The sequence below is a fragment of the Pristis pectinata genome, chromosome 6, assembly GCF_009764475.1.
Source record: "Pristis pectinata isolate sPriPec2 chromosome 6, sPriPec2.1.pri, whole genome shotgun sequence".
Lineage (NCBI taxonomy): Eukaryota > Metazoa > Chordata > Chondrichthyes > Rhinopristiformes > Pristidae > Pristis > Pristis pectinata.
In genome coordinates, this window is record NC_067410.1 from 75236359 (window position 1) to 75258385 (window position 22027).

The window sequence follows — 22027 nt, forward strand, 5'->3', positions numbered from 1 at the left end:
CAATACTATTGTTTCCAGGGGATAATGGAACAATGACAAAAATATATGAAAACAAATTTAGACACAAAGGTTATCTAGAATGGTTTTGATGTCAGCTCCTCAGCAATCTCCTTGTGGCAGATACAAGTCCTGTCCTCACACAGAGGACTCCCACTATCTTGTTGTGTGACACTGCAAATGTGCGAAAAGGGACAGACAGAGAACAGACAGGGCAGCTCGAAGCTGGGCATCCACGAGTCACTGTGAACCATCAACAGCAGAAGAAATGAACATTACCACAAGCTGTAACCTCATGCCTTGCACAGCCTCCTCCCTATTACTATCATGCAAGGCGATTGACCCTAGTTGAGTGAGGTGGGTTTAAATTCTGAAATGTCCTACCCAAAAGCCCTGTGGGAGCACCATCAGCACCAGGGCTGCAGAAGTTCAAGAAAGCGGCTCACCACAACCTTCCCAAGTACAATTATGATGTGCAATAAACGCTGGCCTTGCCAGTGATGCCCAGATCACCCAAAAAAAAGCAGATAAATAAAACAAGTAGTCGTATTATGCACGTCATTGTGGACTTCGCCCAGTGGGGCCTTCAGAGAAGCACTTAAACATCGTTCACCACAGCTGTCATTGAAAATAGGAGAGTATGTTTCACAACTGAAGCTTTATGCTGCTTCAAGCATAAAGAATTCTGATCTTGATGTTCAAGAATTTTGCAGCAACTAAAACATTTTGGTTTGGATTTTGCAGCTCAAAACTAGCAGAACTATTGAAACATTTGTTACAGATCCAAACTAAAGAAATAAGTAATTTATGTGTATCTTCTCATCTTTGTATCTGTCAAGATTATAATTAATATGCACATACCTCACTGCCCAAGCAAATGGCATCCGATATTTGGCCAACTTATTACAAAATGGCTTGTTAGATTTCAGAATTTTTCTGTGCAGTCTTGAAAGGAAGCAGGGAAAATATGACTAAATATTAACAGTTGCATATCTTTATTTTAATTTTCATCTTTGAAATAAACATTTTTATTTTACATCATAGTTAGTATTGTTGCAGAGCTACTTATTTAGAAACAGCTATTATGGAGTTATATTCAACAACGCAAAAAGAATTCATTAGTTTATTGCTACATTTATGAAGAAATTATTTTACAATATGAAAATATGTATCATTAATGATGAGCACTGAATAGATATAAATATATACCTTGCTGGAGTCTGAGCTCTTAATGTAGGGTTCGGCACCAGACTTGAATGCTTCCCATTAGAATTTTTTCTATTTTGCCACTAGCATGATGTCCGTGTGGGGTTTGAGACAGAGAAAATGCCCTGCATATCAAATCATCATTCATAAATTAATTTCACATTATCCAAGGATAAAGATCATATAACAAAGAAGAATAAACTGCATATCATTTTAATATTACATTTAAAACATCTGGAAAAAGGTGGAAGATTGTAACTGTACATTTTTAAAATATGTTGGGAATTTTAATGAGCTTCAGGCATAAATAAATAAGTTCAAGTTCAGTTGTCACAGAGTTATTTTTATAACTGCATTCTGATGCTATGAGGACTCATTCTTTGCAGACAGCAAAAAAGAATCATTTAAAATTGCCTTTGAGCAACAGGAAACCAACTCACCAAATTACTTTCTAAAAAAGTCCCAGGCATCAATGCTTTCAGAATCAGCAAATCAACAGGTGCCAACACCCATGTACAAACAAGGTGGCACAGTTGACAGAGTTCCCAGGATTCCCTGGGAAATTACAGCTGATATATCTTGTTGCACCTAATGAAATAACACCCACTGAGAGAAAGAATGGCTTTCTTTTCAGTCTTATTAAAGTCACCTATGTACTTGAAGTAGCCTGGTGCAACAGAGTATTTTGCAGGAACAGGCTGATAGCCTCTTAGGGGCGTGCATTTTTGGAGCCCATCTGTTCCTGTGAGTAATAGATTTAAACACAATCTGAATGGAAATGAGATCCTACTACTTGCATTTGGCTTATCATGAATATATTCTTAATGGCCATGATCAGCATATAGCTATTAAACTGACTACTAATAACCATGGATAAATGGATCATTAGTTAACATGCAAAACTAAAGGGGCAAAGTTGGATGTTGCTGAAAAACCCATTGGGATTTTTGTGCATAATTAATCCATTTAATCCAGTGCAGATCAACACATTTCATACTAAAATGAAACAGAAAATGATGAAAATATTGAGACGGTCATGCTGCATCTGTGCAGAGAGAAGCAGAATTAACATTTCATGTCAATGACCTTACATCTGATCATCAAAAGGTCACCAGCTTGAAACATTAACTTTGTGTTTCTCTCTCCATGAATGCTGCCTGACCTGCTCAGTGTTTGCAGCATTTCCTGTTTTAGTTTCAGATTTCCATTATGTACAGCTTTTTGTTTTTGATTTTGATATTTGTTACGTCGACTCATAGTAACAATTTCAGCACTGATCATCTGGCAGCGAGGCTCTTGTATTTGGCAAGTTCTGCTGCGGTGTCTGGGTTATATGGTGAGCTCAAGAGCCTGGTGATGAGAGGACAGCTCTTGTCTCCTAGTTACCACTTTTTCATCTTGTATGGTGTCCCAAAGATGGAAGGCACAGCAAATGTTAACGAAAAAGAAAAACAGTGATCTCCACCTGGGAGTCAGTCAGTGACCACCATGATACTCTGCGTGTGAGCAGAGACCAGCTGCGTATTCAGTGACCAGAAATCCTTGCATTTCAAACAATTGCTTTCTGTATGATCTGAGTGCAATCAAGGGTACACTTAACCCTTACCCACAGCCCTGCAGATTCACATGCACTTGCTGCCTGGTGTTTCCCGTCAGGAAGAAGGAACCCAGTAGCATCTTCCTGGAGTGCAGAGAACCTGTGATCTCCCAAATACTGCTGTGAGCTGCAAACTAAAATGTTTCCAATATCCTGCAAGGATTGGAAAGATCCCAAACCAATGAAATTGATGCTCTTCACAATGTCCTGCTCTATAGCTACAGTATCTCTTTATCAGTGCCTCCTCAGTGAAGCAGTCTCTCTATTACATTGCTTCTTAAGATAAGATAAGGTATCTTTATTAGTCACGTGTACATAAAAACACACAATGAAATGCATCTTTTGCGTAGAGTGTTCTGGGGGGCAGCCCACAAGTGTCACCACGCTTCCGGCGCCAACATAGCATGCCCACAACTTCCTAACCCGTACATTTTTGGAATGTGGGAGGAAACCGGAGCACCCAGAGGAAACCCACGCAGACACGGGGAGAACGTACAAACTCCTTACCGACAGCAGCCAGAATTGAACCCGGGTCGCTGGCACTGTAAAGCATTACGCTAACCACTACAATACCGTTGCTGAGGTACACAAGAGAGAAGTGTTGCCCTTAACAGACTTGCCGTATATTGTCTCCTGCTGAGGGCCCTTCTCTTTCTCGTCCCTCTTGCAGAAGGTTGCCCTGCTCTGGATGCACTCTCGTCCCAGAAGAAGTGTTTTTGCTTTTGCTGTGCTCTCTTTTGAGTTAAATATGCAGCATTAACTGCATTCTTGAGGTCCATTTTGGTTCAGTGACATCAAATCAGTGGTACGTAAGAAAAAGGAACAGGATAAGACCATTTGTCCCTTGGGCTTGTTCTGCCTTTCAATAAGATGAAGGCTGACCTGATCTTGGCCTCAACAACACTTACATACTTGTTCCTCATAATCTCAACTTCCCTATCACCAACCACCTGTCCAGCTCAGTCTTGAATATATGATTCTGCCTCCATTGGTCTCTGAGTCAGAGAATTCCAAAGATTCATGACTGTCAGAGAAGAAATTCCTTCATCTACAAAATAAATGGCCAACTCCTTCATCTAAAGGTATGTCCCAAGTTGTAGATTTCACAGCAGGGCAAACATCTTCTCAGCATCGACCTTGTCAAGGTCCCTCAGAATCTTATTTTTCGATAAGATAACCTCTCAATCTTTTAAACTCCACTGAGTAAGGCCCCCAATCTACTCAATTCTACCTCATGTCAACGCCTTCATTGCAGGAATCAACCCAGTGTACCTTGTCTGAACTGCCTCTTATGTAAATATATCCCTCTTTAAATAAGAAGAACAAAACTGTTCACAGTTCTCTAGGTCTGGTCTCACCAAAATCCTGTATAGTTGTAGCAAGATCTTGCTGCTTTTATACTCCATCCCCTTTGCAATAAAGGCCAAAATTCCATTCTCCTTCCTAATTACTGCACTTTCATGCTAACTTTGTATCTCATGAATAAGAACACCCAGATCCCTCTTTACAGCAGCATTCTATAGTCTTTCTCCCTTGAAGCAATACTCTGATTTTCTGTTCTTCTGATCAAATTTGCTAAGCTCACAAATACCACATTACAGTATATTCCTTCTGCTAAGTTTTTTCCCATTTACTGAACCCTTCCAAATTCCTCTGTAGACAGTCAACACAATCTAGCCACTCTGTACATCTCAGGCATGTGAGTGTATTAATATCCTTCCCCATAAGGTGGTCAAAGTGAGTCTCACTACAAATATTCTAAATGGAAGCAAAACAGAGCATATTAAACCCAAACATGCATAGTTTTACTTTTAAAGGGTTGAGATATTATTACTAATATGTCTAAGGCAAGTGTTAAGTAATTATAGTACACCAAAAGTTTGTTTTTAGTTGACCAGTACCATTTCTTCAGCATGATCAAATTAAATTATAACAGGATAGTTCTATTTTCGCTGCTTGTGTGGTAATCTGCTGTAGAGGTTAGTCGTCAGTCTTAATACCTGCTCAGTTAGCAACAATTTGCTTTGAAATAGTGGCTTCAAAATAGAAAAAAATATCCCAAGCTGCTTCACAGAAGTGTAGTCAGAGAAGAATGACACAAGGTTAAAGGAGGGGATATCAGGAAGCAAAAATTTTCCACCCATCCCCTCCCCCATCTTCTCTGCTAATTGGTAAATTGCTTTATTATTGTCACATGTACTGTGGTCCAGTGAAAAACTTGTCTTGCATTCCATTCATACAGATCAATTCAGTACAACAGTGCATTGAGGTAGTACAAGGTAAAACAATAACAGAATGCAGAATAAAAGGTTACAGCAGCTACCTAAACTTATTTAGTTTTTCTCTTTCCTTGGTCTGACAAAAGGTCCCAGACCTGAAACGCTAACTCGGTTCCTTTCTGTGCAGATGCTGCCTGTCAAGCGTTTCCAGTATTCTCTGATTTTATGACTATATGTTGTTCAAAGAGTTGTTTTAAAATGGGTCTTAGAGGTGGAGAGGGAAAGCCCTGTACAAACCACAACAGGAAGATTGTGCACAGTTCTGGAGACCAGACTTAAGGAGGGATATTAACTTTTAGAGGAGTGCAGATAAAATAAATTTACCAGAATGATTCCTGGAGTACACAAACTTTAACAAAGTTAAGAAGGTGATTGGAGTAAATAGTTGGAGATACTTTGGGGAATTGAATGGTAGATAGACAGATATACTCTTTCTGCTAGTTAAGCAGACTAGAGCAAGAAGACTAAAAATTAAACCAGGCTTTTCAGAAGTGATTTTGGATCCACTGCACATAATTGATGGTGGAAGCTTGGAACTCTCTTCCGTAAACAATCATTGATGCTGGATTTCCATTAAGCAAAGTGTTAACAGATATGGGGTTCAAGGGATGAAATGAGAAATTTCGATATTCCAAGGTCAAATTAACCAAGGTCAAATTAAATCCTGGAATGAGATAACAATCAAAGGAACCAGGCTACCACATCTTAAAAGGAATGTATTGCCAAATTTACATTCAATTATCAAACCACCGTGCTTTCTGACATTTTGTATTTTTCCTCAAGATGCCACATTAAGACAAGTATTTACTGATAAAGAGACAGATACAAGCACTGCACTTGAACCCATGGCAAGTCTGAGAGACAAGCCAGTTGACAATTACAGTTAATAGCTCCAGATTTTCAGCTGTTTCCATGAGCAACCAAAATAGAGGAATTATTCTGGGATTTGCAAAGAAGGCAGTACAACCTGCCAAAATTTGTTAAATGATTTCACATATGTTAGAGAGCTCAGTTAAAATTGTGTCTCATCCAGCTCCCTATGCCATTGAATAAATCCTTCTGCAACATACAATTCCCAATAACAATAAGAAGTTTTTTTTATATATAAACTGAAGAATTCTGCTTCTACTGGTTAAGCAATACTTGTGCTTACTAAATTTCACCATCAATTTTCCAGCTTTCAAAAATGGCCATGAACTATTCCTTGTATTACAAGTTATTCTAATAATTATTCTGTTAGGGAAATTATCAGATTATTTCCATACATTTTAATAAATATTACTACTGAGGAATACATATCATTTTGTCAGAACTGCTGAATACTGTAAACGTCAATTCTGATGAATAAACAATTACAAAATTACAAAATCAGAAACAAATAATAAAGAATAAAGAATAAAGAAAATTCATCACTAACATGGACACTAAACTGATCACAGATCTCAATGACAATTATTGTTCAAAAAAGATTCAAGACAACATTGCAGGGCATAAGTGATTCAAATGTCTGCATATTTTCCTTCTGAGGTCATCTATCACTGACTAATTTTGCACATTATCCTAAAGAATACCTGGGAGAATATTCAAAGTCCATTATATTTTCACATCAAAATAATAAATCAATTTAATTGTTTTAGAATATACTTTCTGATGCATGCTAGTAACAATAAAACAATTATAAATGGCTTTGAACATAATAATGAAAATATAACAATAACGCAATCAAGAGTCAATTTAAAGTTGTCAAAATCAGCATCAATTAACTGGTGAAAGCTTCAGAAATGTGCATGGTGAACTTACTGATGAATAACATTGTACCTATTATAACAGTACCATACAACAGTAGAGCCCACCACTAATCAGCAGATGGCACATAAAAATCCTTCATGTCCTTCCCTACAGGACCATGTGCGTTGATCATTGTACATCAGTGAACTAATGCTGATCCATTTAATGAAACGGCTAGGTAAACCGGTTTCCAATGATAAACAAATCACCCTGAAGTACATTGTGAGGAAATTTATTTCTGCATTGCTCAAATGAGTGGGTCACTCGTTCACACCTGAAGGAGCCACCTCTGAGCTCATGCTATGATGGCTTTGGCTGGACTTTTCCATACTTAGCCATTTTTTAATTAAGGACAGCAATCCCATTCATATGAATGTGACACCCCTAGCTTGTCAGCTTGTCTGGCATGAAGCCAAGGGGTCTGACACAAAGTGTATCTGGGTTCTTGGCCCTTAGCTCAGTAAATTATGGAATACTACTGGATTCACTGGAGAGTGAAAGGCCAGGTACATCCAAAGCTGTGCATGGTATGACATTGCATACTTCCATTCTTGAGTACGCATGTCTGAAAGTCTGGAATACACTGACACATGCACTGCAGGTAACCAATGGTTCTCTACAGGACTGCCAGCTAGCTGTCAGCACAATCCTGCCTGTTATGTATTTCATACATTTCTTCTAGTATGACCTCAATACATCAACCAAATGTGTTGTGCTACCAAAGACAACAAGTGCGTCAATCATACCGCTTTCATTGCCTCTACCCTGAACACCCAGGAGTTAGGAGGGTAAATATACCTTAAATACAATCCAGTTTATTTTTGCTACAGCTACACAATGAATGGCAAACCTTAATCCACTTCTGTCATCTATATGAGAAAGCAGGCCTGCATCATCTTTTTATGGAGCATTTGAACAGGTCCCAGAGGTGAATGAACATTGCTTCACAATGTTATTTGAAGTGAGTTATAGAGTTCAATTCGTTATTGTGCAAGAGCTTAGAGTCATTGATTTAAAAGCAACATATCAAACTTGTACAAAGAATTTATGATGTTTACTTTCTCATTTCCAATTTAGTCTATCAGTAAGAAATACGAGCATTGAAAAATCTCACTTTATGAAGCAATAATTATTTTCACTGTATAATTTGTCACCTTGACAATTACCAGAGATCAGGGACTGAACATTGATTAACTTTATCAATAGTTCATTTCATAGCTATTTCAACTTCTGACAAACTGGAATTGGAAGCTTGTGATATCATTAAAAACTACTTCAAAGCTGTGGAAGCTAAATGTCAACATGGCATCTTTCATGTAAACCAGTCATAAACTTTGAAACACAAGTAATATTCTTCAGCAACTTTTGAAGTCTGCGTACCGAGTATATATTGAACATAATAATGAGTTATAAGTGACCCTTCATAAATTGCAAGATTCTATGAACTATGATACATAGACTTTCAGCTACAGAAACAGGGGCCTGGATTTTCCTGGGAAATGCCAGCAGTTAACCACCAGTCTTTCCCCACTTGTCCGTCAGGAAGGGGCAGTGCCGAACTTGCTGAGTATCTTAGCCACCATTACTACAATGGCTCTCCAATGTTGAATACTTCATGCCTTGTGATAAAATACTAGTTTCATGTAGCATCCCAGAATTTAAGCAGGAAAAACTGGCCACTGAATAAACTCAGTACTTGTTCGGTAATATTGTTTGTTAAACTGGAGCTTTGAATGACAGTGGCAATTTTTAGGTGCATTACATTTTTTCAATTGAGTTAATTTTCATGCACTTAATTTTTTGTGTTTTCTAGTGTTCTCAAGATTTATACTTTTTTTAATTGTATGTTTTATTTCTAGTAATTTTTCAATGTGTCTGAAAGCATATTTATTCAACCTGTTTGACAGCTCTTGGCTCACGTGGGTCATGAAGCTTAACTGGCTGTAAGATTTACGACATGAAGGCTCTGTGTGACTCAGGGCCACAGGTCAAGTTGGAGCTGGATTCACTCAGGAAGTTCTCATTAGGGGATCCACTCAAGGTAAGAGGTGGTTTAGCCTGTAGGTAGGTGGTGAGTACAGGTGTCTTATCCCTCCCAGGACATTCCAAATTATCAACTCATATGTGATCTGCTGGAATCCAGCAATTAATGAAAGGTGGACAGAGGTGCACATCTTGTTACCTGTTTCGGGTATTTTAACCATCCTTCGGGAAAACCTTGTAGCTGTGGCTCTCCAGATTTCTCTTCTCCAGCAACATCTTTCTCTCCATTTTCCGCCACGGCCAATGAGCCAGTAATCAGTTGTCTCACACTCTCATGATTTAAATCCACATGCAAATCTGCAGATATTTTTCTGTTTTCTCGGATATCAAACAGGGCAAGACTGATGAAGAATGGTTCAATCTACACAAAAAGGAATGGAATATTAAAAGTTGTTGATTACGTATGAAGTCTGTAACTTGTCAGCGACAGCACAAAATTTAAAACAAGGCAAAATTTAATAGAAGTTTCCAGCCATTTTTGTCCCTCTGCCTTTTCCGACAATTCTTTAATGCATTGGCTCTTTACTCCGGTGTGGCTCCATTGTCACCTTTCTGATGCAGCCTTATTGTATGTGGCAGGCCGTGAACATGAGCTGACTACTTCATCATGGAAAACACCATGGTGGAAAAGAATCCTACTCTAATACGGGGTCCACAAAGGTGATTTCATCAGAGGCTGCATATCACAATCTGTGGCCAAAATGTAGAGATCAATTAACTAAAACAATTAAGGCAAGATCAGGTAGCATAAGCAGCAATGACCCATCACTCCTAGATGAGCTCAATGCCTTTTATGCACGCTTTGATTGGGAGAACTATGACACACCCACATGAGCCCTCACATCTCTGGATGATCCAGTAATTTCAGTCTCTGAGGCTGACATCCGGGCATCTTTCAAGTGGCTGAATCACGAAAGACGACTGATCCAGATGGCATACCTGGCTGAGTACTAAAGATTGTGCAGACCAACTGGCTGGAGTATTTACTGACATATTCAACCTCTCGCTTCTGCTGTCTGAGGTTCCCACCTGCTTCAAAAAGGCATCTATTGTACCGGTGTCCAAAAAGAGCTTGGTGACCTGCCTCAATGACTACCATCCATTGTGCTTACATCAATCATAATGAAATGCTTCGAGAGGTTGGTTACAACGTGATTCAACTCCTGCCTCAGAGATGACCTAGATCTGCTTCAACTTGCCTACCACCAGAATAGATGTATTTTCTCTGGCTCTTCACTCTGCTCTGGATCATCTGGACAACAGAAACTCGTACATCAAGCTGTTGTTTATTGACTACAGCTCGACATTCAACACAATCATCCCATCCAAACTCATCATCAAGCTTCAAGACCTGGGCCTCCGTACCTCCCTCTGCAACTTGATACTCAACTTCCTCATCGGCAGACCTCAATCAGTGAGGATTGGTAACAACATCTCCTCCCTGCTGATCATCAACACAGGTGAATCTCAAGGCTGCATGCTTAGTCCCCTGCCCTACTCTCTATACACACATGATGATGTGGCGAAGTACAGCTTCAATGCCATCTTCAAATTCACCAATATCACTACTATTGTTGTACGAATCACAGGTGGCAATGAGTCAGCTTAGTGGAGCGAGGTAGCACACCTGGTTGAGTGGTGTCGCAACAACAACCTCTCGCTCAGCATCAGTAAAACTGAAAAGCTGATTGTTGACTTCAGGAAGGGGAAGGAGGGCGAACATGCACCAGTCTACGTTGGGGGATTGGCGGTGGAGAGAATCAGCATCTTTAAATTCCTGGGTATTAACATACAGTATCAGATGACCTGTCCTGGACTCAGTACATAGATGCAATCATCAGGAAAGCATGCTGGCATTTTTACTTTCTTAGGAGGTTGAGGAGATTCAGCTTGTCACTGAACACTCTAACAAAGTTCTACAGATGTAATGTTGAAGGTATCCTGACTGGTTGCATCATGGTCTGGTACAGTAATTAGAATGTGCAGGAACGTAAGAAGCTGCAGAGAGTTGCGGACTCTACCCAAAACCTCATGGGCACATCCCTCCCCACCATTGGTAGTATCTACAGGAGGAGCTGCCTTAAGAAGACAACATCTATCATTAAAGATCCCCACCATCCAGCCTATGCCATCTTTTCACAGCTACCATTGGGCAGGAGGTACAGAAGCCTGAAGTCCCACACCACCAGGTTCAAGAACAGCTATTTCCCTTCTACCATTCAGTTCTTGAACCAACTGGCAAAACCCTAATCACTACAGTTTAGCAACACCATGACCAGTTTGACCACTTTGCACTAAAATGGGCTGTTTTTTTTGTTCTATATGTGTTTTCTTGTAAAAATAGTGTAAAATTTATGTTTAATTCATGTTTTTCTTGTGAATTTTGCTTATATGATGCTATGTGCCTGTGATTCTGCTGCAAGTAAGTTTTTCATTGCACTTGTGCATACATGTATTTGTGCATATGACAATAAACTTGACTTTGAACTGGTTAATTTTGAACAGGTCAGGTTGTATACCAATTTAACCAAACGTTCATTATAAATTGGACTAATTTGTGGAAGTTGCTGTTCTAAATATTCTCCTACTACACTGTGGCCATCCCCTTTTGCCTCTGACCTCAGCTACCACTTGCATACTCCAGTCAGAATGTATAGCACCACACTTGCACATTGCCCTGTTATGCTGTGGAGAGTGGGGTGGAGGGCAGAGAAACCTTAGCCACATGTCAGTCCAAAAACTATGGGCTAGAAGTTACCCAGTATTATTCTTCGTATTGAAATAGTGCCGTCCTCATGCTATTCTTGAAAGTTCTAAAAAGGTTGGCCTATTCCACTGCATGCTTTAAGAAAAAAGTGTTGTTTGGCTCCTTTATGTGACAACACCCACCCTGTTTCAGTCTCAGTGTTGTTACTAAAAAGCTCTGTATGAATTTCTTGTAGCTGCCATCACTTAGGCATGCAATGTCATCAGTCAGCTCTCAAAGGCACGCATGCCCCACACCACCACCAGCACACTTCTATCTTCTGCATGTTATGGAGCCTACAAGAATCTTTGCAGGATCAAATTTTGTCTCACAGAATATTCAGAAAAAAATGTCTCTTTGGGAAAGTATGTGAAGGGGGACCTGTCATTAAGATACTGGTCTGAGTGGTTCCCTGCCCTTGTCTGCATAGATCATTGGTCCTCCAAAATGTCTAGATAGAAATAGGCTACCAGAGGAGCCTGAGTGAATAAAGTCTTCAGTGATAAGCCCTTAGTAGCCTCCCTGAAAATATTTCAATTGATTCCTTTATTGGAACGTTCGGTCATCCATCAAGAGAAGGTGGGAAGTCTTGTCAAATCCCACAGGAAGAATGTGCAAAATCCACACATACAACACCCAAGGTCACAATCGAACCAGGGTCTCTGGAGCTGTGAGGCAACAGTACTAACTGCTGCCCCACTGTGCTACTGTGTGAGTACGATCAGCCTTTTAACTGGCATTGTTTTGGAGCAATCTGCATTAGTAAAATCTGATTGTTCTGTGATTGAATGAAGACTCCCATTCTCTATAAACACAATGTGGGGGTCACCTGTATTGTACAGCCATGCCTTTTCATTCTTTCAGTTACAGCATGCACACAAAATTGCCAACATGAGTTGTGTAAAGAATGGATCCAATAGCTGTATTTTCTCCTCCCAACTTCGAGTACATTGTTGACACTTGCAGACACTTCAGCTGAGATCAGTTCAGTTGACACAGATCAAAAAGATTTGGGAAGATATCATTCTATCTATATACCTACTCAAGATAGTGAAAATTAGCAACTTTATAATATATTTTTTAAGAATGTTGAATTGGAATTAATCAGTAAACGTGGAAATTCAATAAAATGTAATTTGTTAAGATGTAAATATTTAATACAGCAGAAATTAAAAGTTAAGAAAATCCAAATTGAGAATAATAGCTCAGAAGCATGGAATTACACACTATCTTACACATGATAAGTGATTAACTTGAATTCAGAAATAATGGAGGATTTGCTTACGTTAGTCAGCAGACCACCTTCAGTTTCATTGACACATGCCTGAAGATTTAAGACAAGTGACTTGCATACAACCATGATGCGCTTGCCCAGCTTCAGCTCATAAGGTTTCACCAAAGGCTCATTCACAGTAATGTCCATCTTCTGTGTTTTGAAGATCTAAAAAGATGCAGTAGAAATGAATGAAAGTCTATAAGATCAAGGTTTTATTGTTGCATAAGTTACATTGTTATTGTGTTCAGTTAAAGGAGAAACAAAATCTGACAGAGCCAACTTTTTTCTTTATCTTTATTCATTTCTATTAATTCTCCATTGATCGTGTTTTTGATTAAAGCAGGATAAAATCACAGCAAGCTATGGTGTTGGGAAATTAGTTACAAAGTGGCATAATATATTGTTCTTCCATTTCAACATACCAAATTCAAACACACTCTTAAGTGTTGGTATAAAATTTCATAATTCTGATTATAGCAAGGATCCAAAATCATAACTTTTAATGTACTTATTAGTAACCAACAATATGTTGTCCAATGAAATTGCAGAGCTTTAGTTAAATAACTTTCAATGGAGCAGATAGTTCCTAGTTTGCTACCCTATGCCGCACAAAGGATCGATTTTATATCTCTTGCAACCCAATCTGTTTCTCAATATCATGTTGTTAGGGCTCCAATTACACCTCCAACATTACCCCCCAACACTGGACCCAGGCCTAATCTCATGTCAAAATGCCTCCCAGTGTTACTCAGTGTCTGATGCTTGATGTCCCCTCACCCAATTTCAACTATTCCCTTGGTGTGCCTGGTTCCACGCGATTTCTAGTTCAGCTTTCCCTATTACCCCCTACCCTCTGAAACTTCCGCAGACCATGAGATTTGCCTTTGTCTTGTGTTTCAGAATGGTAGAATATTGATGCCAGGGGCATCTTACAGACTGATTAGTACTGCACAATCCATGCTCTTTTAATGTACCCTTTTGGGCTCTGTATTTCTAGACCTTTGTTATTATATAATAGCCCACAATTTTAATATCTCATGCAGTAACTTTGAAAGAATTATTGTTGAAAGAATGAAAACAAAATCACTCTGAGATCTAGAAGGTATTTTTCTGAAGTTAATGCTCATTGCTGAAACAGAGCAGAGGAAGACTTATATCCAGATCTCTGAAATAACGTTGAAAAATAATGTTCGCTCTCTCAGGCTGATGGGAACAAATTTCACGAAAACGTGTTCTCATCCAAAAAAATTCAGAGCTATATGCAATCTATAGAGGGAGCTAGAGTAACAGATTTCATTTTATTAGTGGCTGTAACAACCCAGTGATAAACTGGTTTCTATTTTTGTCTTCGATAATTTTTCAAGCTATGACACAGTTTAAGAAAATAAATCAAATTGGAAGAAAAGGTTAAGGCATTTAAATTGTGCAATTTTTGTGAAGTTTTTTTTAATGGTCTTCATTTTCGGAGTGATTTTGGGTTCACCTTAAATAGAACAACCTGGGAGAAGAATGAGGGTCAAAGTGGATAGTAGACAACATTGAAGCAGTCATGCAAATGCAGTGAGCATCCGGCCTTGGTTTCCTGTTGATGGCCTGTAGAAGAGCTTGACAGGAAGTGAAGGAGACGTGATCATTGAAGCAATTAGACCAGTCCTTATGAAAGAAAAAGATCATGCAAGAAAAGGTCATTGAGATAGGGAAGTTAGGGGTGGGGTGGTGGGAGAAATTCAACATTTGGTTGTGAGTACCAAGTGGTTGATCTCAAAGGAAATGAATGAAGGTGAGAATAACAAGTAAATGAAAATCAAAAAAAAATTGTAGATGCTTGAAATCTAACATAAAAATAGAAAATGCTGGAAATACTCAGCAGGTCAGGCCACATCTGTGGGAATAAAAACAGAGTTAATGTTTCAGGTTGAAGAACCTTCATCAAAACTGGGCAGGACAGCAAAGAAGCTTGTTATGCTGCGGGGAGCATGAAGGAAGGGGATGTCACTGAAAGGGTAAAACTGGTAAAAATGATGGATGAACTGTAAACAAGGTTATCTGGTCAGTGAGTGAATAGGAGCAGTTAGAGAGTGGGAACAGAGACAAAAGAAGCCAGGCAAAAGAATGTGGTAGTTGTGAAGTGCAGAGCAGGCCAGGCTGGGCATGTCCTCCACTTCCAGAGAGAGAAAAAAAACTATAGCCGGTGTTTGGCACTACCACACATATTTAGTGCTTGCAACTGAAAATCAATTTCTCACCTACAGGAAAAAAAAGGAAAGAGAGAATGTCGAAGCAACTGAAATGGATTTGAAAAGAGTTGAGTACAAAAGGGACAAGTGTGTGGTGTTGCATTTTAGGAGGTCAAATATAAGAGGAAAGTATACAGTAAATGGCCAGTCTCTTAGGAGCATTGATGTACAAAGGGATTTTGGGGTAGAAGGATAAAGACCAAATCCAGGCAGATGGGATTAATTTAGCATCATGGTTAGTTCAGACATTGTAGGCCAAAGAGTCTGTTCCAGGAACAGGATCTTTGACCCACAATGTCTGAACTGACCATGATACCAAATTAAATTAATCCCATCTGCCTGGATTTGTTCTGTGTTCTATGTTCTATAATACACCTACAACCACCAAAACTAATGCAGAGAGAAACGGATCAAAGAGCAGGCTTTAAACAGGAGTACAAGAGGAAGAGATGCATGGAGAAAAGAGTTGCTTGAAACCTTGAAGTAAAATCTTCATTCTGAAGTGAAAAAGCATTCATTTATCACAAAACTGCAAACATCTTCATTTTTTTTCCATTGTACAATGACTTGTGCTGGGTTACAGTTGCATCCAAGTAGTCACACCTCATAAACCTGCCTCTAAAGTAAAATGCTCCATCATGGAAAGTACCAAACCACAATGACCATATTTTCACTCAATGCACGCCATAGGGTAGCAAACTAGGAACTACTTGCTCTATTTAAAGTCGTTTATCTAAAGCTCTACACTTTCAATGCTAATTGCACCTTTTTTACTCCTCGTCATCTTTAGTATTTAAACCACATGAATTCTCCATAAAATATTAATGCGTGTCTGCAAAGCTTCTGTTATGACTTTGCAATTATGTTTTCCCACATTGAACTTTACTGCATATCTATCTGGTTTAGTACACCATGCTATTAGTCAACTGCATTGCTGAAATGAAACAAGTTCAAGTAACTTAGAAACCAAGAAGTAAAAAAGCTGCAGAAACTGTAAATATTCAGCAGACCAGGTCACAACTGTTGTAAGAGACATAGAGTTAACGTTTCAGATCAATGACCCTGTTCTGCTCAATTAACCTGCAATGTTAATTCTGTGTCTCTCTCCATTGATGCTGTTTGACCTGCTGAGTGTTTCCAGCATTTTCTGTTTTTATTCCAAAATCTCAGTCACTGCTAGTCTTGAATTCAAAGTAAAAAGCGTCCTCAAGATTGATCCAGTTTGTTTCGACTGATAAATATTTCCCGTTTGGTAGACAAGGCCAAAAGAGACTAGAAACAAAATAAGTTGGGAAACATGATATAGGAATTTATGGTGCACACGAGTTTGACTATCGTGTTAATGATTTGTTTTAATTTGACAGCTGTGGTACTTAATGGCTAATTTCACAGCAGCATTGGCAGAGACCTGGGAAATATTGCCTGACTGCCCAATTGTTTGGGAATCAGATTTGTCACAAACAGATTTGAAATGTAACTTCTATTGCTAACACGTAAAAATATTGTTAATTGGCATGAAATTTCAGTATTAAAATATCACTTACAGGTATATCAGGGTCAAGTGAAAATAAGTTCATTCGGTTTTCATTTCTGGACAGCTTTATGGTCTCCTCAGTTTCTGCAATATACTGTAAATAATAAAAGAGGAAGAAAAATAATCTGTATTAACTTTATGTCTAAGAGTTATATTTCTAGTTTTTAACCACTTTTAAATTCCCAATTATAATTGCTTGTGTCATTGTCTCTATGTGACACAGATTTACTTCTGGTACTCTCATCCGTTTTAGACAGTTTGTTAAAGGATTTTTTCTCCTGCCCAACATTCCTCAATACATTTAAGAGTGGTAACGTGCTGCAGTTTGATTAACACAAAGTTATCTGTATTACTCATTGTTCGTTACTTTGGTATATAGGAATCAGTTTCTTAATAAATTGGTAAAAAAGAATGTTAAGGCTTTGAAAATATGCCAGCTGGTATCTTGCTTAATTCTAAGAGTGTCCTCGCATGACCTGTCTGTTTAGAAATCTGCTCCATTTTAATGCATTTTTCTTCACAGAAGGTAATCATATTTTTGGAGTTTAAGTAAAGGTATTTTCTTGTTTTACAATCCTCACTTTGTAATCCAATGAGGATGATCAGTCAAGAAAATAATAGGAGGTCAGAAAAGATGCATTTGAGAGCTGTGATGGCAGTTACCTTTGCTAATTCTGGATGGATGGTGTCCTCAGAGGAATCTATTTCATCATTCAAGCTGATATCTATAATTTCATTCTCTGTAAAACAATGAAGTCAAACATTGTTTCAGGAATATACCAACTTAATTATTTTAGCAAGCTCCAATTTATTCCTGACTAACTTCACCACAACACGAGCAGAATTCTGATTGAGCTTTGAAGAGAAACATCCAATAGAGAAGAAACACTAACAGATGGACAAATCACAGGTTTAGATTTTTCCAAAGGTATGAACATCTGGAGCATGATTATGTGATGAAATACATGATTAAACTTTTGTTTTCAAATTAGCCCTCTTCTCAAATATTATAGTAATACTTTAGATAATCATGAAAGGATTTTGTAATTTTGCTGTGCTTTATATTGCACTATATTAATAACTGCAAGCATTCAACAAAGTAATTTTACATTACAGAATCTTTTTAAATGTGCTGTACAAAACAATTATTAAATTCTCAGTTCATTCAAATGTTACTTTATGCCCATACAATATAGTAATGTATCAACTTACCTAGAGTTTCATCCTGTTTGACATCTGTAAGGTCTACACTTTTCCTTTCCTGACTAGATCCTTCAGGATTAAGCTGGAGGATACGGTTCAAGGTGGAAATCCAATCCTCCATATCCTGCTCACTATCAGCTGCCAGTACAAAGTACGTGACATTGTTCATTTGCAACTCAAACGCATAACGACGAAGTTTGCTGTTCTGGATTATTCAAGAAATATGGCAGACAGGAAGAAGTTAACAATTTGGTCATCTTCATCGAATAAGTAGGAATAAAGTTATGAGTACAAGCAAACAGAATGAGTTTATGATTCAGCATGTGTCTGGACATGTAGTGTTCTTTCTGGATAGAATCCTGCTGTAATTCCAACAGATCAGGATTTTAATTTAAATAATTCCTGGGATATTGGCATCCCCAGCGAACACTGATATTTATTTCCTGCTGCTGGTTGCCCTTGAACAGGTGACAGCGGGCTTCTTTTTTGCTGTCCTCGAGCTGAAAGCATTCCTATATAACTGGTTGTAGAAGTATAAGGTGAATTTGGGCCCTGCTTTCTCAGATGCTAACCCTCATAGATACGCTGCAGTGCATCTCGTTATTTGGATGTGCTCCTAAGAGGATTCCCATCTGTGCTGGAGGGCCAGCTTCAATCTTGGAAAGTGGTGTTGGTTCAAACCTCAGGTAATTTTAGCACCAAAATAAAATTACACGGCCTTTGCTTCACCTTGAAGGGTTTCCTTCTGCCTATTTCGGAAGTGATCACAATGTACGGAAAATCAATTTTCCCATTATTCTTCCCAGAGCCATGTTACCAAGTATAAATGTTTGAAACAGAATAAACTAAAAAAAAGGCCATTGAGGTAAAATAGCTTCCAGCCTGGATTAATATTCATGCCTATTGGAGTTAGTCCTTAAGTGCTTCATAAGATATTCAAATTTGAATAGCAATGATGCTAAAAGTAATCTCCAAAGCAACCATGAAAGCAGGGCCCAATTTCACCTTCTACACATATTCAAATGCAGCTAATCAGGATTTCGCATCAATGTTTGGAAATCTTTATCGTTTAGTTACTTCTGAGTCTCTAACAAACATTTTTATCACATTGTTTCTGAAATAAAAATTGATTAAACAATATTTAGATATTAATCAATTGACACTTAATAGTTTGGGCAAGGGAAGAGATATCTGTAGAGGTGATTCACAGCTATTATACATGTTATTGACAAAAGGAAATGTTTATATTCAGGTCCATCATGAAATTGGTTACCAGCAGGACTTTATTAATTAGATTTGATTATCTGGCCTGGAATATTTGCTTGTAAACAAATGTATAGTGAACAAAGAATTTTTTGATATATGTTGTGAGATATAATAGCAAGGGTAAATGCAGAGGAAAATCTTTTCCTTAAATGGCAGTAGCCCAAAACACCAATTAAGTTACTGATGGGAACCAGTTTTTAGATAAGCTGATGACCCAAACACCAAGTCAGAGTTTCCATGGTTCTCAGCGAGAGGGAGCAGCTCCACTGTGGACTCCTTTCAACTCAAAATCAGATGAAGTTTCCTTAGTGCTCTGCTTAATAGCCTCAAAAGCCATTTGAGATAACTCTGCTTACTTCACCAAACTGTATTTAATTGAAAATCAGATTGATCCAAGACATTATTTCTCAAACTTTGACCACATTTTGATACATCCCTTCTTATGTGCCAAGAGTTATCATATTCTAATTCTGATGCATGAATTCTTGCTATCTCACAATACCATTTTTATATTTAGCATTAATTATCTCCAGATTACTTCTACCCATGTTGATTCATTTACAACATGATGTGGCAGTTTTAATTCAGAGTTGTCATACTCTGATTGTATTTCCACATAGCTGTAATGACTTAAGATTGTCCTTAACATATCCAGCAGTGTGCCAAGTACTACACAGAGATATAACCATAGTCAAACATGCCTAAAAATACAATCACATAGTTGAGGGTAGCACAATGGCACAGCAGTTAGTGCTGTTGTCTCACAGCTTCAGTGACCTGGGTTTGAATCTGACCACAGTTGCAGTCTGTGTAAAGTTTGCATCTTCTCCCCATTATCGTATGAGTTTCTGCCAGATTCTTCCGTTTCCTCCCACATCCCAGAGACACGCTGGTACATTGATTGCCTCCTATATTGTAGGTGAGTGGCTATGTGAGGGAGAATAGTTGCAGGAATACAGGGAAGTGAGAGGAGGAATGGAAAAAAATGGAATTGCTCTGCTGGGAAACAACATGTACCCTATGGGCCAAATGGCTTTCTCCTGTGTTGTAAGTTAGAGCACATGGCATAAAAGAGACAGTTAAAGCATGGATGCAAAGTTGGCTAAGTTATACACAACAGATGCTTGTGGTGAATGGTTATCTTTTGGACTGAAGGAAAGTGAATAGTGGCATACGCCAGGGACTGCTGTTGGGGCTATTGCTCTTTTTGATCCATATCAATGACCTAAACTTGGGAATGCAAGCCACAATTTCTAAATTTGAAGATGACAACAAACTTAGCAGGGATGTGAACTGGGAAGAGAACACTGATAGAATGCAGCAGGAGATAACGAGCTGGTGTAAGGGGCAGAAATGTGTGACATAAAATTGAGATTGTGGCGACTCACCGTTTAGTCGGGCGAACCGGTTCGGCAGTCGGGTCACGCGGCGTCAGAGCGACGAGGCCCAAGATGGCGGCGGGCCTCGTCTTTCCGAGCGACGGGGAGAACCCGCGCGCGGGAAAGTCCTGATGATGTAGGACTTACGTCATTGCCGGTGTTTTGGGCGGGAACAATCTCCCTTAAAGGGCCCGCGCAAGGCGGGAAAATAAACCAGTTCTTGTTTGGCAATCCTCCGACTAGCGTCTTGTTTTATTCCGTGGTAGCAACCGCTACATTGGTGACCCCGACGGTCCAAACAGCTTTTGGACCCGCGCAATGGACGACAGCACAGCAGCCAACGCAGTGGCCCTCAAGCTGCCCACCTTTTGGACACTTCGGCCCAGCGTCTGGTTTGACCAGGCCGAAGCGCAATTCCACCTTCGGCAGATCACCTCCGACTCCACGAAGTACTACCATGTGGTTAGCTCTCTGGACCAAGAGACAGCTGTCCAGGTTGGAGACTTCATCCAGTCGCCTCCGGAGGAAGATAAGTACCTGGCTTTCAAAGACCTTTTGATTAGGACCTTCGGCCTCTCCCGTCGTGAGCGCGCCGCCCGCCTGCTTCATCTGGATGGCCTGGGGGACAGATCCCCATCCGCCCTAATGAATGAGATGCTGGCATTGGCCGAGGGACACAAGCCATGCCTGATGTTCGAACAGGCCTTCCTCGAACAGCTCCCCAATGACATCCACTTGTTGTTAGCTGACGCCGACTTCAGCAACCCCCGTGAGGTGGCCGCCCGGGCAGATGTCCTGTGGAGGGCCAAGCGCGAGAGCGGTTCGTCCGTCAGTCAAATCACCAGGCCGCGAGCCCAACGCCCGCCTCGCCCGGCCCCAGCAACCGAGCAGCCACACCCCAGGAACGCAGACGACGACACGGGTGACTGGCTGTGCTTCTACCATCAGAGGTGGGGTGTGGAGGCCCGTCGATGCCGCCCACCCTGCAAGTTTCAGGGAAACGCCAGGGCCAGCCGCCGCTGATGGCTATGGTGGCTGGCCGCTGACAGAGCCTCCTCTTCGTTCAGGACAAGAAATCTGGACGGCGTTTCCTCTTTGATACTGGAGCGGAGGTCAGTATTTTGCCCCCGACCGGCCGCGACACTCGTGCCAGGCCACCAGGTCCTCTACTCAATGCCGCCAACGGTACAATGATACGGTCTTTCGGCACCCGTACGCTTCAATTACACTTTGGCGGCAGCCGTTTTACCTGGACCTTTACCCTTGCCACCGTCGCCCGACCACTCCTAGGAGCCGATTTCCTTCGGGCCCACAACCTGTTAGTCGACCTGCGAAGGAAGCGGTTAGTCCACTCTAGCACTCTCCAGACCTATCCCCTGGGAGAAATCAGCCCACCAGCCCCGCGCCTGGACTCCATTTCCCTTTCTGGCGACGATTTCGCCAAGCTCCTAGCCGAATTCCCATCAATTTTGGCAC

At 39.9% G+C, this 22027-nt stretch overlaps 1 protein-coding gene across 1 annotated transcript in view; it reads right to left on the reverse strand.

Annotated features, from left to right (window-relative positions):
• Positions 1-22027, reverse strand: part of dock10 (dedicator of cytokinesis 10) — a 255301-nt gene that overhangs the window by 75473 nt on the left and 157801 nt on the right. The window contains 8 exon segments of the mRNA XM_052017557.1: positions 859-935; positions 1201-1310; positions 1313-1328; positions 9050-9271; positions 12942-13097; positions 16714-16797; positions 17367-17443; positions 17916-18111. Of these exon segments, the coding sequence (XP_051873517.1) occupies positions 859-935; positions 1201-1310; positions 1313-1328; positions 9050-9271; positions 12942-13097; positions 16714-16797; positions 17367-17443; positions 17916-18111 (938 nt within the window).